Source organism: Gadus morhua, chromosome 8, assembly GCF_902167405.1.
Source record: "Gadus morhua chromosome 8, gadMor3.0, whole genome shotgun sequence".
NCBI classification, from domain to species: Eukaryota; Metazoa; Chordata; class Actinopteri; order Gadiformes; family Gadidae; genus Gadus; species Gadus morhua.
In genome coordinates, this window is record NC_044055.1 from 13,163,692 (window position 1) to 13,179,927 (window position 16,236).

Here is a 16,236-nt window from a genome sequence, read left to right on the forward strand (position 1 = left end):
GTACGTCCATGTTGCGGCCCTGCGCATGTCTCTGCTCTACTTCCTGGTCCATCTTGGTCCTCATGGCAACAAGCTCCGCCTCCAGGTGCTCCACCTTACTGCTGAGTCGCTGGCAAGTGTCTGCCTCATTGCGTTCCATTGTCAACTAGAGAGAGTGGGAAATAGACAGCTCCATCATCAGTACATCAACATCTATAGATACAGATATCTACAGCTATAGATACAGCTATATACATCATAGATAACCAATATCTATGGATATCTATTAATGCTGTCGGTTTAACGCAAACCAATTTTAACTGCGTTAATTTTTTTATTGCGCGATAAACACTCTTTTGGCTTGGCAAACATAGTTTTTTCACCTGCTGTCTAGCAACAACTAGTTGCGTTACAAAAACGACAACACCATACCGGATCTAGCAACACCGGAAACAAAACAACAAGTACGCCGCACAAACTTGTTGGGGCAAGCAAGGATACGGAGCGAGTGAAAAACTCCTTAAAAGTGTGTGTGTGTTTGTGTGTCACTCTGTTCGAGCCTGCACGATAGTTCAATGTTGTCATTAGCCGTTACGTCTTTCTGACCAATCGCAGTTCAAGGCCCACCTGGGCTGTACCACTTCGGGAGGGGCCACCAAGTTACTCCCCTCTAGACAAAATCGACTTGGTTGCGACGTTGACAGTTTGTTAGTGTTGCGCCGTGTTGAGTGAGTGAGAGGTTGCGGGCGCAAAGCTCAGGCTGCCGGACGGCGCTGCAAGGAACTTTTATAAACGCAATATTGTTATCCCGCAGTAATCAGCCCGACAGCCCCGAAACGTTAGCGGCCCACAGGGAATTCTCCTGACTCTCCAGATTACCACTCCGCCACCGTGTGCGTGTTTGTGTGGGCGTTATTTGATAGCCTGGTAATGTGTATAAGCCTACGTACGGTAGGAATATTCATACTGGTTTAAATAATAAATGTTAGTGTTTCCCATCTTTGCTGAGCAAGAGTTTTATTCGAAAGTTCAGTGATTGAAACAAATAAAAGCCTGGGCTATTGAAGATATACGGTAGGCCTACTACTGTCATGCACCTACCCGATGTCAAGTGGACCAGGTTGAATTCACTGCGGGTCTCTCTTCTTATATCCATCTTACCAAATATATTTTATTACCGTCCTTCTCAACACTCTCTGATCTCACTAAAAGGCTAGCAGCACAAAAAGCAATGTATTCTCTTGCGGTTGGTGAGCTGCAGGTGTGCGTGTTTCTCTGCGTTTGTTTCTATGTTACCTAGATGCAGTTCTATTTGTGTGTTTCTAGGTACGGTACTATGTTACCTGTATACTCTTGAGGTTGGTGAGCAGCAGGTGTGTGTTTCTAGGTGTACACAGTTCTATGTTACCTGGATGCAGGTCTATGTATGTGGTTCCATATGTGTGCTTCTATGTTACCTGGATGCAGGTCTATGTGTGTGGATCTATATGTGTGGTTCTATGTTACCTGGATGCTCTTGAGGTTGTTGAGCAGCAGGTTCTGGCTGCGTTGTTCTGACAACATCACTTCTTTCTCCTGACAGAGACGACTCTCAGCCTGCCTCAACATGTCCTTCTCCTTGGACATGTTCTCCACACGCACCTGGAGAAAGGCAGACACACAGACAGTCAGGTAGAGAGACAGACAGGGAGCAACACAGACAGGGAGAGAGACCGACCCACAGACAGGGAGAGAGACAGACAGACAGTTAGAGAGACAGACAGGTAGTGAGACAGACAGACAAGTAGAGAGACGACACACACGTAGAGAGAGAGAGAGACGTGTCAAGTCTAGTCTACTCGGTATACTACTAGGTATACTTAGTAATATATATACTGCTGAGAATATCTAGCAGTATGTATACTCAGCAGTATATATACTGCAGTGTACATTCTACTAGGTTTAATCAGTAGTATATATACTGCTGAGTATACATACTACTAGGGATAAACAGTAATATACAGTATATACTGCTGGGTATACTACTAGGTGTATGCAAGTACTTTCTAGTACTGCTCCCTCTCTAGTCTACGCGTTAAAAGAGGCGAGTTGCTAGTGGGCGGTACCTCTTCCAGGGCCAGCCTCTCATTGGTCAGGCGGAGATCATGCGTCAGTGTGTGGATGATGCTCTCCTGCTGCTGGTTCAGAGCAGCCGTCCGGGTGCTGCGGGCCTGCAGGGCGCTGATCTCCCGGCGGTACGCCGCCACCGTGTCCTGCAGCATGTCGTACCTGAGGAGCAACGAAGCAGCTCATTGGTCAGCGCTCAGCAAGCCTGCAGCCGGCTGGGCGGAGCCTGCAGCCGGCTGGGCGGAGCCTGCAGCCGGCTGGGCGGAGCCTGCAGCCGGCTGGGCGGAGCCTACAGTCGGCTGGGCGGAGGTGCAGACGCTGTTGGACTCTGTTGGTTGCAATGTTCCACAGAAGGACTGCTTGACATATCCATCTATACTCGCACTGATCAATTAAGAAAAATAGATGCATCACCTAACCCTCTGCAGGACAAGGACTATTGGACAAGGAACCCGAGATAAGCTTAGCTAAGCTCAAGTTAACCCGAGTTAGGCTAAGCTCACCTCTTGTTGCTGAACTCTGTGTGGGCGGCCATCTTGGCCTTGCTGGCCCTCAGCTCCATCACTTCCTGCTGCAGACGCTCCGTCGTCTCACTCAGCAGCCGGTCATTCTCCGCCTTCTCCTTCTTATACACACTGTAGGCATCATTCAGCTACACACACACACACACACACACACACACACACACACACACACACACACACACACACACACACGAGAGAGAGAGGATGGTAGAGTGACTTGAATGGACTACTGTACCCAGAGAGAGGGAGGTCGGTAGAGAGACTACAGTACCCAGAGAGAGGGAGGGCGGTAGAGACTACAGTACCCAGAGAGAGGGAGGGCGGTAGAGACTACAGTACCCAGAGAGAGGGAGGGCGGTAGAGACTACAGTACCAAGAGAGAGGGAGGGCGGTAGAGAGACTACAGTACCCAGAGAGAGGGAGGGTGGTAGAGAGACTACAGTACCTGCTTCAGGGCCGCCTTGGCGTGGGCTATCTGTGCCGACTCAGTAGCAGCAGGTCTCTGGGGGGTAGAACGAGTAGCAGGAATGGGCGTGCGAGGTGGAGTTGGCTGGGGAGAGGCCTCTGTACCTGGACACCAGAGAGACTCAGTAGTAGACAGAGTAGCAGCCAGCAGTGGTTGAGGATTAGTGTAGTTAAAGTGTAGTGCTAGGGTAGTTTAGCAGTAATAGTCTCAGTGTAGTGTGTACCGTAGGGGGGGGGGGGGGAGGCTGTAGTATTAGTGTTAGTATTAGGGCAGTAGTATGAGTTACCGTGGGGGGGCAGGCTGTAGCCAGTGTTCTGGGTCAGCAGGATGCGGTACATGTCTCTCTGTCTGCAGCCTGAGTCGGCCAGCTGCTTCTGCTGGTTCCTCTGCTCCCTCAGCTGCTCCACCTCTTTCTGAAGCTGCTCCACCCTGACCTCCAGTTCACTAACCCTGGAGGGGAGAGGTGGGACAGGAAAAAAGACGAGATGAGCCTTAATGTGACCTGGTTAACAGTGAGGATGTGATCTTGTTAACAGTGAGGATATGATCTGGTTAACAGTAGGGATGTGATCTGGTTAACAGTAGGGATGTGATCTGGTTAACAGTCATACCGTGAGGATGTGAACTGGTTAACAGTGTTACCCTGAGGATGTGGTCTGGGTAACAGTGAGGATGTGAACTGGTTAACTGTGCTACCGTGAGGATGTGATCTGGACGGTGTGCCGGTCCCTCTCCTCCTCCAGGCCTCTCAGCTGGCCCAAGAGGGTCTGGTTCTGCGTCTGCAGCTCCTTGACGCTGCTGAAGGAGATGTGGCGCGGGCTGACCACCTCCGAGGAGCTGGAGATGTCTGAGGAGGTGGCGTCCTCCTCCGTGGTCACCCGGACTCCTCTCTGCTGCTCCTTCTCCACCAGCAGGGAGCAAAGCTTGGGAGGGCACCGCTGTGGTTAGCATGCTGCACCAGAGAGCTTTATACAATACATCGATATCTACTGAATCTATAGAGCTATAGATATATAAAGACGGGGGTATGACCGAGTGTGTCTCCTACCTGGGTAGAAGTGTCCTCCAACAGTCTCTCTGTCCTCAGCTTCTCCTTCTCCAGATCACTGCAGTGCTGCTTCACCTCCTCCTTCTCCTTCTGCAGACCGTGGATCTCCTGAGGTCATCAGAAACACATGTTTGTTTGTTCACCCATCCATCCATGTATCCATTCTATGCATCAAGGTCCTCACGTCACGGGCCAGCTCCAGCTTGTTACAAGGCGTATATGGTCTGTTAGCTATCTTCTATAATGAATCAAGGTCCTCACGTCGCGGGCCAGCTCCAGCTTGTTGCACAGCGAGGCCATGGACCTCTGCAGCGCCTCGTACTCCTCCCTCTGCCTCCTCAGGACCGGCGCCTTGGACTCCACCTCCTGGACGATCTCATCCAGCACCCGGCTCACCCGCCGCGACTCCTGCTTCTCCAGCTGCAGCTGGGACTGGGCGCTGGAGAAGGCGTTGTACAGCTGCATAGAGATAGATACACATTATAGAGCTAGATATACATTACAGAGCTAGATATACATTACAGAGCTAGATACACATTATAGAGCTAGATACACATTATAGAGCTAGATACACATTATAGAGCTAGATAGTTATATAGAAAGAGCTGGGACTGGGGAATGCGTTGTACAGCTGCATAGAGCTAGATACACATTATAGAGCTAGATACAGTTAGAGAGAGCTGGGACTGGAGAACGCGTTGTACAGCTGCATAGAGACACACATGTAGAGATAGATACAGTTTTATAGAAAGTGCAGATTTCTACATAGCTGTGTATATAGAGAGCTATATACACAGTTCTACATAGCTGTGTTTATAGGAGTCCTATATGAGTTATGGGGCGGGGGGGGGGGGGGGTCTCACCTCAAAGAACTTCATCCCCGGCTTCACTATCTCAGCGATGGCTGCCGCTGACGGACACATGGAGTCCAGCTGCTCCTCAGTCAGGGAGGGCACACCTGGAACACATACAGAGTCAACACACCTGGAACACTGTGTGTGCGCACGTCTCTTTATTTTGTTTAGTTTGTATATGCACTCTAGCACTCCCTGCTGGTCCTATTATGTTTTGTGGATTATTTTCTGGCTTCGCCCTGCTTCCACCTGCCAATTGGAAATTGTTGGCTACACCTGGTGGGGTAGGCTACTTAAGCAGACCAGAATCCGGAGGAAGTCTCTCTCTCAACACGAAGATTTGTGGTTGGGCTTAAGCATTGCCACCTCTTCCGTTTGTCTCCTGCGCGAGACAATAATTGTTTGGCCGTTTGAGTCTTGTATGACTTTATGTGGAAACCTGAATAAAACCCCCACTTTTCAGTAATTCTCGTGTCTTTCAAATCATGGTTGCCCCTAGACAATGAGCCATAACACAGACAGACGAACAGAGATAGTGTACATACAGCATTGCTTGCTCGCTGCCTTCATGGAGGCGTTCTCCACCTCCTTCTCCATCTTCTTCATCTTCTCTTTAAGCTCCGCCTGCAGACGAGTCCTCAGCTCCTCCCCCTCAGACAGCTTCTTCTGCAGCGCGTTATTTGCTATGGCAATAGAGACACCGTTAACCACTGAAGCCATCCATTAACCAATTAACCACCACACCTGGTGCACATTCAGGTTAGTTTCACTTGATCAGATACAGGTATTTGTATCATTTAGTCTCTCTCATTAGTCGCTGTCTCACCCTCTCCAGAGTCCTTGACCAGTTTGCTGAGCTCCTCCACCGCCCGGCCCAGTTCCTGGTTCTTGTCCTCAGATTCAGATGCTGCCCCCTGCAGGACACACCACATGCAGCGTGAGAGGAGTAGACCCATTTACTACAGGTAGAGGTTGGAGGACTAGTGATGGAGAGCAGAGGTTAGAGGACTAGTGATGGATAATAAAGTAGAGGTAAGAGGACTAGTGATGGAGAGTAGAGTAGAGGTAAGAGGACTAATGGTGGAGAGTAAAGTAGAGGTAAGAGGACTAGTGATGGAGAGTAAAGTAGAGGTAAGAGGACTAGTGGTGGAGAGTAGAGGTAAGAGGACTAATGGTGGAGAGTAAAGTAGAGGTAAGAGGACTAGTGGTGGAGAGTAGAGTAGAGGTAAGAGGACTAATGGTGGAGAGTAAAGTAGAGGTAAGAGGACTAGTGATGGAGAGTAAAGTAGAGGTAAGAGGACTAGTGGTGGAGAGTAGAGTAGAGGTAGGAGGACTAATGGTGGAGAGTAAAGTAGAGGTAAGAGGACTAGTGGTGGAGAGTAGAGTAGAGGTAAGAGGACTAATGGTGGAGAGTAAAGTAGAGGTAAGAGGACTAGTGATGGAGAGTAGAGTAGAGGTTAGAGGACTAGTGATGGAGAGTAGAGGTTAGAGGACTAGTGATGGAGAGTAGAGGTTAGAGGACTAGTGACGGAGAGTAAATTAGAGGATAAAGGACTAGTGATGGAGAGTAGAGGTTAGAGGACTAGTGATGTAGAGTACAGGACTAGTATAGGTTAGGTTAGAGGACTAGTGATGGAGAGTAGAGGTTACGTTAGAGGTCTACTGATGTAGAGGTTAGAGGACTAGTGATGTAGGGTAGATGTATAGTAGAGGTTAGGTTAGAGGTCTAGTAGAGGCGAGGTCAGAGGACTAGTGATGTAGAGTAGAGGTTAGAGGACTAGTGATATAGGGACAGGGTAGAGGTCTAGTAGAGGTTAGGTCAGAGGTATAGTAGAGGTTAGGTTAGAGGTCTAGTAGAGGTTAGGGTAGAGGTCTAGTAGGTTAGGTTAGAGGTCTAGTAGAGGTTAGGTTAGAGGTCTAGTAGAGGTCTAGTAGAGGTTGGTTTAGAGGACTAGTGATATAGAGTAGAGGTGTTGGTCATTACCTTGTAGAGGGAGGAGAGTTTGATGTGCGCGTTGAGTTCATTACGGTACTTCTCTTCCATCGCACACTGCTGCTCCTTACACTGCAGGGACACACAACACAAACACACTGCTGCTCCTTACACTGCAGGGACACACAACACAAACACACTGCTGCTCCTTACACTGCAGGGACACACAACACAAACACACTGCTGCTCCTTACACTGCAGTGACACACAACACGCACACACTGCAGGGACACACAACACAAACACACTGCTGCTCCTTACACTGCAGGGACACACAACCCAAACACACTGCAGGGACACACAACACAAACGCACGCACACACTGCTGCTCCTTTACTGTCGCTGGTTACCTGCTTCAACTTGTTGTTGAGGTCCTCCGCCCGCCTGTGGTGGCCTTCGCTGACCTCCCTGAGGGCGGCCAGCTGACCCTGCAGACCGCTGACCTGGGGAGGGGAGACCATTACCACCATGGAGGAGAGACCTGTACCACCACGAGGATTATCTCTAATGACCAGGGACAGGGCAGTAGGGCCCTATGAAATCCGCGATAACGAAAACGCTGACGGAATCACGGAATTGGACAATAAAAACGGAATCAACTGATAATTTTTTTTTATTATTTTATTAAGCAGGAAAGTATTAAAAGTAACAAAGTTACAATTTAAAACGGGCCTGTCTTAGTAAAATAACTGATTTCCAGCAGGATCCTGTTCTTCAGCACATATAACATGCAACAGGGACAAGGCACATCAGACGTCACATTTACAATATGCAGCGGAATGCAGCGGAATTCGCCATTATTTTGGTGAAATTCAGTTTCGAGGGAAAAGGGAAACAACACAGGTGACATTAACGTCACTGAATGTTTAGCAGTCACTCGCACAACAATGTTAAAAAAAAATCCCCGGTCCACCACGCAAGCAATAGGTCCCGCTCCTAACAAGAAGCCGAAGAAGAAGTTGAAGCGCCCGTAATTCGGTTCTAACCCCAAATTCAGAGCCGAACAATATCCAAAACACTTCTATCACTCAGGTGTTTTGTAGAATATGTCAACATACTATCGATTGGAAACGCAAAGATACGTGCGATGACCACTTGAAGTCCAAAATCCATATGAAAAACAATGAACGCCGTAGCCAGGGCACGCCCCTTCAAACAACAATTTGAGTTTATAAAAAAATAGTTTATAAGCACTTTAATATTTATGTCATGTTTTTATTTGAAGCACTAAAAACAGTGCAATGTTGTGATGTTTTAATAAATGTAGTCTTCTATCTGATTAAATTGTATTAGTTCGCACTTATTTGACACTCGTTCTGATGATTTTAAGTGTAAAAACGGAATTAATGAAAATTAAAACGGAAAAAACGGAATTTGGAAAAAAACAAAACGGAATTTGGAAAAAAATAAAACGGATTTCATATGGCCCTAGGGCAGCACTGGATAAGCTACCCCCCAAGTTACCTGCTCCGTGGTGTTGTCCAGGGCGCAGCGTAGCTCCAGGGTCTCCTGCCCCCTCTCCCTGGCGGAGGACAGCAGCTCCTCTGACTTGGTCTTCAGCTCAGCGCTCAGCCTCTCAGTCTGCTGCTGCAGCAGCTGCTTCTCCTGCACCACACGCCTCTCACGGCCCTACACACACACACATTTGCAAGGTTGTGTAATGCGTGTGTAGCAGTGTTTGTATACTATGTGCGGTGTGTAGTGTGTGCAGCAGGTACCTGGATAGAAGCCTCTGAAGACTGGATCTCATCCAGCTTCAACTGGACCTCCATCTTCACCCTGTTGCTCTCTGCCAGCCTTTCCTTCAGAAGCCTCACATCCTCTAGAGACACACAACAGTGTAAAACACAACCTCCTGCCTCTAGTCTAGAGCCTGTGAGGTGTGTGAGAAGGTCCTCACCTGTCAGGTGCTCCAGCTCCTGGGTCCTCTTCTCCAACTGACGGGCGAGCTCCCGCCTCTCCGCCTCGATCTCATGCTTGGTCTTCGTCTGGGGGGACAGGACGCAGGTCACACAGGTAGGGAGGTGGGGAGGGAGGTGTGTGGTCTCAGAGCTGGGCATGGATAGGCTCTAACTTGGTGGGTAGGTGGTTATGGGCCTAGTAAGAAGTAACGTGTCAATCTGCCGAGTGAGCGTGGCAGTGTTAGTGACTGATGATTGATGGCCGACCACCCGTCCATTCCCTGTTCCTACATCCAGCCGTTGGTTGTGTAATCGGACTCAGGTCAGAGGAGTCAATGGGCTCTCTTGAGCACATCCTCTAGTTACCATGGGAACCACACTGCATCTCACCTGCTCAGGTGGTTTGCCATCTGTCGACGCCCCCTCGATGCCCTTCAGGGTAACCAGCTCCTCATCTGAACACACACACAACTGTTACTGTATCACATACACACACTGATAACTGTTCAAACCCAAGAGGAGAGTGAGGTACTGACTGAGTCGGCTGTTCTCCTCCTTCACAGTCTGCAGATCTCTGGCGGTTGAGAGGAACTGCTCCTGGCTCTCTGTCAGACGCTTCTCCACATCGAAGTTCTGCTGGTCTACAGGACATGAGGAGAACCCGGTCACAGCTCTGCTGGTCTACAGACCCTAAAGAGAACCTGGTCACAGCTCTGCTGGTCTACAGACCATGAGGAGAACCTGGTCAAAGCTCTGCTGGTCTATAGACCATGAGGAGAACCTGGTCCGTCGGGTCGCAGCTCTGCTGGTCTGACAGCCTACCACAGTATGACAGGGGCTAGCTCACAACGCTAGGATGCTATATGGGAGCTAGTTGTGATGCAAACAGGTAACATAGCTAGAACGCTATATGGGTGCTAGTTGTGATGCTAACAGACAACAGTATTATAAAAGTTAGCTATAGCTAACATAGCTGTGATGCTATCACGGAGCTAGCTGTGATGCTAACCGCAGTCGGCTCGGAGCCGCTCGTGCTGGGTCCGCAGCTCCGTCAAGTGGCGCTCCAGCTTGGTCTGCGCGCCCCGCGGCAGCTTGTTGAGCTCCGCGCGCTCCAGCACCTCCAGCAGCACTGCCGACATCTTACAGCCCGGGGACCCAACAACGCTCCCACAGACCACCGCTCCGTCACCCCAACAGACAACACTGGGAATCTTTAGTACTATCCCTGCACAGAGGGATGAATAAAGATCCGATAGACACCAGCTAGCCGACGTGCGCTAGCAGAAAAGTGTAACGGAAGTACGTCAGAACACAATGAATCTCGGGAGATGTAGTTCATCTCGATTTCAAGGCGCAGCGCATTTTGGGAGAGGTAGTTTAGTCGCTTGGTCAACGTAGCTTATAGCAGCTGTGAACATTAAGGTGAGCCCCTGTATTAAAACATGAATGCACATCTCACCTTCAGTTATTAAGCGTCTGCCTGGTGTGCGCGGTGTTTATGAACCTGATAACCCGCTAAAGGAGACAGATCAATAAGTGGTCTGTAGCTGTCAACTTTGTCTCTTACTTCGTCTCTCTGCTCCCCTGTCCTCGCACTTCTAACTATTTCAATAATTTTCCTTTGGGAGAACATTGCGTTGTAATGAACTGTTCTGTGTTGTGTTGTGTGGTGCTGTGGTGTGGTGTGTTTCGTTGTATTGTATTGAGCTGTGTGTATTGTGCTGTATAGTATTGTGCTGTATTTTACTGAGCTGTAGTGTCTTGTGTAGTATTGTGTTGTATTGTATTGAGCTTTCTGTATTATGTAGTATTGTAGTGATCTTTGTGTATCGTGTAGTATTGTGTAGCATTGTATTGAGCTGTGTGTATCACTGCCAGCAGCAGCCTGATGGGTCGCGGCTACATGGTGGAGGAGGCGGTGGAGCGATACCTCTCCTCCCTCTGCTCCTCCAGTCCTCTGACCGGCCTTCTCCTCGGACAGGTACCTCTCCTTCCTCTGCTCCTCCCTCTGCTCCTCCAGCCCTCTGACCGGCCTGCTCCTCGGACTGGTCCTCTCCTCCCTGTTCTGGAGCTCTGAGTGACAGCTCCTTCGACCTTTTAGTCATTCAGACAATGATTAAAAGGTTGATAGTCTATGATAGTCTAATACAGACAATAACCCTAGTCTATGATACATACATTAAGTCTTTAATGAATACTACAATAGTCCATACAATAATAGTCCAAAATACAACTAATAATAGTCTATTGTACTAGGCTTGTTACAATAAGGTTTAACAACCTCACTCTGACACATTTATATATAGTACATGCTAGTCTTCATCTTGGCATCCTAATTGATTTCAGAGCTCTGCCCAGAGGGACTTTGTTGTCATGGCGACGCGCACCCCCCAGAGAGAGGCGTGTCCCCTGACCCCCAGCCCTCGGGACACACTGGACATGGAGTGGATCAACGAGCACGCCCGCCAGGTGAGCCCGCGCCCTGTGGCCCCGGGGGGCCGGAATGTCAAGTAGGGGTCAGATGTCATTGGGTTGCTAGGTGAACATCGGGCTGGTTGCTATGTGGGGTTGCAGGTTGCTATGTGACAGTGGCGTGTGTTGATAGGTGTCCAGGATGCTTGTTGCTATGTGAGAGTGCCATGTGTTGCTAGGAGTCCAGGATGCTTGTTGCTATTTTACAGTGGCCTGTGTTGCTAGGTGTCCAGGATGCTTGTTGCTATGTGACAGTCCCGTGTGTTGCTAGGTGTCAAGGATGCTTGTCGCCATGTGACAGTACCGTGTGTTGCTATTTGTCCAGGATGCTTGTTGCTATGTGACAGTACCGTGTGTTGCTAGGTGTCCAGGATGCTTGTTGCTATGTGACAGTGCCGTGTGTTGCTAGGTGTCCCGGATGTTGCCAGGGGGGCTGTCTGTACTGGGAGTTTTCTACATCAGCGATGCTGAAGCCAAAGACACACTCATCACACTCAGACAGGTCAGACACACACACAGCCGCACGCACACGCAAACACCCACACAATACATAATGACATAATAAATGTGTGTGTGTCTAGCTGGTGTTTGCGGTGCAGAAGTCCATCTCCAGGGACTTGCTGTGGCTGAGTGGGGATGATGACATCAGCGAGCGCGTCACCCTGCACGTCAACTCCACCACCAGGAAGTATCCTCCCTCCTAGAGTGTTACCTGGATATCAGGTCTAAATGATAGGTCACCATATCTGTGGATAGTGTATAGCTGATGTATTTAATGTCGGCAATGTTCCTTAACATACCTGATCAGAACCTTTTGTAGAACCTTCGACGTGAGAGACCCCAAGGTGATCCGTCTGTCCTCTGTCTCTATGTTATTAAATTGTTATTTGTGAACAACAGTTGTTTAAATGTGTACTGATGCAACAATGTAAAATGACACATCCATATATAATGTAACATTTAAATCAATGTATCAGGCACTGTGATTGGCTGTTTCAGAGCACAGCCAAGCCAGCTGATTGGAGGTATCAATCAGGGGTGTGTGGCTCCTGGCCAATGGTGTGGAGCTGTGTGGAAGTGGAAATACCCGTCTCACTGCCCCCCCGAGGGGCCCGACCGGGAGACCTGGAGACCAGTCTGCAGGTAGAGACACACCTAATGTTGTGGTTCATGGTGTGTAACGGTATGTTGTGGTTTGGTATATCAGTGTTTTACTGTATGTTCTGTTGTGTTGTTGTACATCAAGGTGTGTTACGGTGTCGTGTGTTGTGTTGTTGTACATCATGGTGTGTTACGGTATGGTGTGTTGTGTTGTTGTACATCACAGTGTGTTACGGTGTGTTGTTGTACATCACAGTGTGTTACGGTGTGTTGTTGTACATCGTGGTGTGTTGTGTTGTTGTACATCACAGTGTGTTACGGTGTGTTGTTGTACATCGTGTTGTGTTGTTGTACATCACAGTGTGTTACGGTGTGTTGTTGTACATCACGGTGTGTTACGGTGTGTTGTTGTACATCGTGGTGTGTTGTGTTGTTGTACATCACAGTGTGTTACGGTGTGTTGTTGTACATCGTGGTGTGTTATGTTGTTGTACATCACAGTGTGTTACGGTGTGTTGTTGTACATCACAGTGTGTTATGGTGTGTTGTTGTACATCATTGTGTGTTACGGTGTGTTGTTGTACATCGTGGTGTGTTGTGTTGTTGTACATCACGGTGTGTTACGGTGTGTTGTTGTGCATCACAGTGTGTTGTGTTGTTGTACATCACAGTGTGTTACGGTGTGTTGTTGTACATCACAGTGTGTTGTGTTGTTGTACATCACGGTGTGTTACGGTGTGTTGTTGTACATCACAGTGTGTTGTGTTGTTGTACATCACAGTGTGTTACGGTGTGTTGTTGTACATCGCGGTGTGTTGTGTTGTTGTACATCGTGGTGTGTTGTGTTCAGGAGGGACTGAAGCTGTGGGCCCAGCAGATAGAGAGAGGAACATTTCTGCTGGACGGGAGAAAGATCTCAGAGGACACAGAGCTCACAGGACCGACGGTAAGCTACCTATAGCACCACCTACAGCACCACCTACAGCACCACCAACAGCACCACCTACAGCACCACCTACAGCACCGCCTACAGCACCGCCTACAGCACCACCTACAGCACCACCTACAGCACCACCAACAGCACCACCTACAGCACCACCTACAGCACCACCTACAGCACCACCTACAGCACCGCCTATAGCACCGCCTACAGCACCACCTACAGCACCACCTACAGCACCATAACACCAGCACCATAACCACTACCGTATCACCACCACCACCTAACACCACCAGAACACCACCTCCACCCTAAATAACTCCACCTACACCACCTCCTATAACACCACCTCCATAGTGTTATATACTGTGTGTCTGTTGTGTAATATTTTTTATGTTGTGTTTCAGAAGCGGAATGTGAAGCAATCCCTCCAAGCCCAGATACTGACCACACCGGTTAGAACACACACGCACGCACGCACGCACGCGCGCACGCACGCACACAAAAATCTAACGCAGTTGGTGTGGTCCAGGTGTGTCCAGGTGAGCAGGTCTCCCAGGTGGGGGCCTCTGGGGGGAGGGTCGTGCTGAGAGGGGCGGTCCACACTAGAGCCTATCTCCATGGCAACAAGCCCACCGCCAGGCTGGCAGAGAAGGTACCTGCCCGTCTGTCACTACCTGTCTGTCTGTCACTACCTGTCTGTCTGTCACTACCTGTATGTCTGTCACTACCTGTATGTCTGTCACTACCTGCCTGTCTGTTTGACGGGGTAGGATTAGTAGTCTGTCAGCAGGTGGTCCTGAGGACTCAGAGTGTGTTTGTGTGTTTGTGTGTTTGTGTGTGTGTGTGTGTGTGTGTGTGTGTGTGTGTTAGGCCCTGAAGAGGGACCTGCTCTCCACCGTGGCCCTGAGGCTCAACATGGTCTTGGAGGAGCTGATGGAGACCCAGGAGAGAGGTAAACACACCAACACACACACACACACACACACACACACACACACACACACACACACACACACACACACACACACACACACACACACACACACACACACACACACACACACACACACACACACACACACACACACAGTCTCTCTCTCTCTCTCAGACAGGCTCTCTCTCCCCACGCGGGTGATGTGCCCCCTGCGGGGGCTGGGTGTGGGTGTGTGTGACTACCGGTTCAGTGATGAGGGGCCGCTTGAGGTTCTGGACCGTCTGAAGGAGATCCTCGACCTGGAGGTAAGACAGGAAGACCTGGACCACACACAGGAAGAGGAGGCGGTCACCGTGGAGACACAACCAGCACCAAACGGTGGGTTTCTTCATCACACCATAAAATATATAATGTAATATTAATCTATAATATATCTAATACTACATATACAATATAAAATATGTAATATAATATCATTTAATATATAAAATATATGATATATAATATATAATGTAATATATATATATATGTAATACATATAATGTCATATCATAATATGTTATATCATGTATCTTGTATAAGCGATCATATATCATGTACATGACCCCTCCTCTCTGTCTCCATCAGAGGGCGTTCAGAGGTCAGAGCTACAGGCGGCCGTGGTCCCGCCCCTGAAGCCACAGGGGAGGAGCTACATTGGTAAACACCTCTCACCTGGCTCACCTGACCTGACTCACCTGTCTCACCTGAGCAGTCTTACCTGACCAGACTCACCTGACTCACCTGTCTCACCTGACCAGACTCACCTGACCAGACTCACCTGACTCACCTGTCTCACCTGAGCAGTCTTACCTGACCGGTCTTACCTGTCTTCCCTTTCTCACCTGACCAGACTCACCTGTCTTACCCGACCAGTCTCACCTGACCAGACTCACCTGTCTCACCTGACCAGACTCACCTGACCAGACTCACCTGACCAGACTCACCTGACCAGACTCACCTGTCTCAACCGACCAGTCTCACCTGTCTCACCTGTCTCCACCTGTGTGTGTCTTCTAGGTGCTGCCATGGCGACGGTGATGGCCCTCCTTGCGGCGGCGGCGTCGCTCCTCTACCTGGATGACTGATTGAATAAAAAGTCTGGTTCTTACCTGATGACTGAGTGAAAGGGTCTGGTTCTTACCTGATGTCTGAGTGAATAAAGGGTCTGGTTCTTATCTGATGTCTGAGTGAATAAAGGGTCTGGTTCTTACCTGATGTCTGAGTGAATAAAGGGTCTGGTTCTTACCTGGTGAATGAGTGAATCAAGAATCAGGTTCTTACCTGATGAATGAGTGAATCAAGGGTCTGGTTCTTACCTGATGAAGGAGTGAATAAAGAGTGATTCTTACCTGATGACTGGGTGAATAAAGGGTCTGGTTCTTACCTGATGAAGGAGTGAATAAAGAGTGATTCTTACCTGATGACTGGGTGAATAAAGGGTCTGGTTCTTACCTGATGACTGAGTGAATAAAGAGTCGTTCTTACCTGATGACTGGGTGAATAAAGGGTCTGGTTCTTACCTGATGACTGAGTGAATAAAGAGTCTGGTGTGTTCCTGGTCTGTTGTCCTCATGGCCTCAGGGAGACTGGGTGTTCTAGGCTCTGTTAACTCTAGTACTGGTCCAGGTACCTGTGGACTCTGCTGCTCACCTGGTGGATCTGCTGGTCCAGCGACAGGGGGGTCTTCAGTCCCAGAGGAGGTCTTCAGTCCCACAGGTCTTAAGTCTCAGAGGTCATCAGTCCCAGAGGAGGTCTTCAGTCCCACAGGTCTTAAGTCTCAGAGGTCATCAGTCCCAGAGGAGGTCTTCTGTCTGGAGGTCTTCACTCACCCCCTCACCCAGCCGCCGCCCTTCTCAAGCTCATGACGTGTTCT

General features: G+C 49.2%; 2 protein-coding genes across 8 annotated transcripts in view; one reads left to right on the forward strand and one right to left on the reverse strand.

Annotated features, from left to right (window-relative positions):
* Positions 1-10,168, reverse strand: part of tpra (translocated promoter region a, nuclear basket protein) — a 38,502-nt gene extending 28,334 nt beyond the window's left edge. For all 6 annotated transcript variants that reach the window (XM_030364277.1, XM_030364276.1, XM_030364279.1 and 3 more), the window contains exons 1-20: positions 9,881-10,168; positions 9,408-9,512; positions 9,262-9,326; positions 8,871-8,958; positions 8,689-8,792; positions 8,435-8,599; positions 7,321-7,413; positions 6,962-7,042; positions 5,804-5,891; positions 5,523-5,660; positions 4,987-5,081; positions 4,385-4,582; positions 4,124-4,231; positions 3,772-3,998; positions 3,362-3,525; positions 3,055-3,179; positions 2,589-2,737; positions 2,085-2,247; positions 1,486-1,620; positions 5-145 (exon numbers count right to left, since the gene is read on the reverse strand). In XM_030364277.1, the coding sequence (XP_030220137.1) occupies positions 5-145; positions 1,486-1,620; positions 2,085-2,247; positions 2,589-2,737; positions 3,055-3,179; positions 3,362-3,525; positions 3,772-3,998; positions 4,124-4,231; positions 4,385-4,582; positions 4,987-5,081; positions 5,523-5,660; positions 5,804-5,891; positions 6,962-7,042; positions 7,321-7,413; positions 8,435-8,599; positions 8,689-8,792; positions 8,871-8,958; positions 9,262-9,326; positions 9,408-9,512; positions 9,881-10,010 (2,562 nt within the window). In that variant the 5' untranslated portion in view covers positions 10,011-10,168. The remainder of the gene's footprint in view (positions 1-4; positions 146-1,485; positions 1,621-2,084; positions 2,248-2,588; positions 2,738-3,054; positions 3,180-3,361; positions 3,526-3,771; positions 3,999-4,123; positions 4,232-4,384; positions 4,583-4,986; positions 5,082-5,522; positions 5,661-5,803; positions 5,892-6,961; positions 7,043-7,320; positions 7,414-8,434; positions 8,600-8,688; positions 8,793-8,870; positions 8,959-9,261; positions 9,327-9,407; positions 9,513-9,880) is intronic.
* On the forward strand, positions 10,018-15,819 carry odr4 (odr-4 GPCR localization factor homolog). 2 transcript variants are annotated; one of them, XM_030364330.1, is made up of 14 exons: positions 10,018-10,293; positions 10,753-10,852; positions 11,218-11,340; positions 11,753-11,845; positions 11,925-12,031; positions 12,152-12,188; positions 12,343-12,486; positions 13,295-13,390; positions 13,792-13,839; positions 13,917-14,039; positions 14,258-14,339; positions 14,496-14,699; positions 14,949-15,020; positions 15,381-15,751. In XM_030364330.1, exons 2-14 carry the CDS (start codon positions 10,760-10,762, stop codon positions 15,446-15,448), a joined length of 1,290 nt encoding a protein of 429 aa, XP_030220190.1. In that variant the 5' UTR covers positions 10,018-10,293; positions 10,753-10,759; the 3' UTR covers positions 15,449-15,751. The 2 variants fall into 2 exon arrangements, with proteins under 2 accessions (XP_030220190.1, XP_030220191.1); XM_030364331.1 differs by having other exon boundaries at positions 10,192-10,293; positions 10,750-10,852; positions 15,381-15,819.
* The last annotated feature ends 417 nt before the right edge of the window (positions 15,820-16,236 follow it).

Bases quoted from the DNA above. Each gene is read 5' to 3' on its own strand.
- odr4 (XM_030364330.1), top strand. From the start codon at position 10,760: ATGGGTCGCGGCTACATGGTGGAGGAGGCGGTGGAGCGATACCTCTCC. The intron at 14,040-14,257 runs GTACCTGCCCGT...TGTGTGTGTTAG, and splicing joins CCGCCAGGCTGGCAGAGAAG to GCCCTGAAGAGGGACCTGCT. The intron at 15,021-15,380 runs GTAAACACCTCT...TGTGTCTTCTAG, and splicing joins ACAGGGGAGGAGCTACATTG to GTGCTGCCATGGCGACGGTG.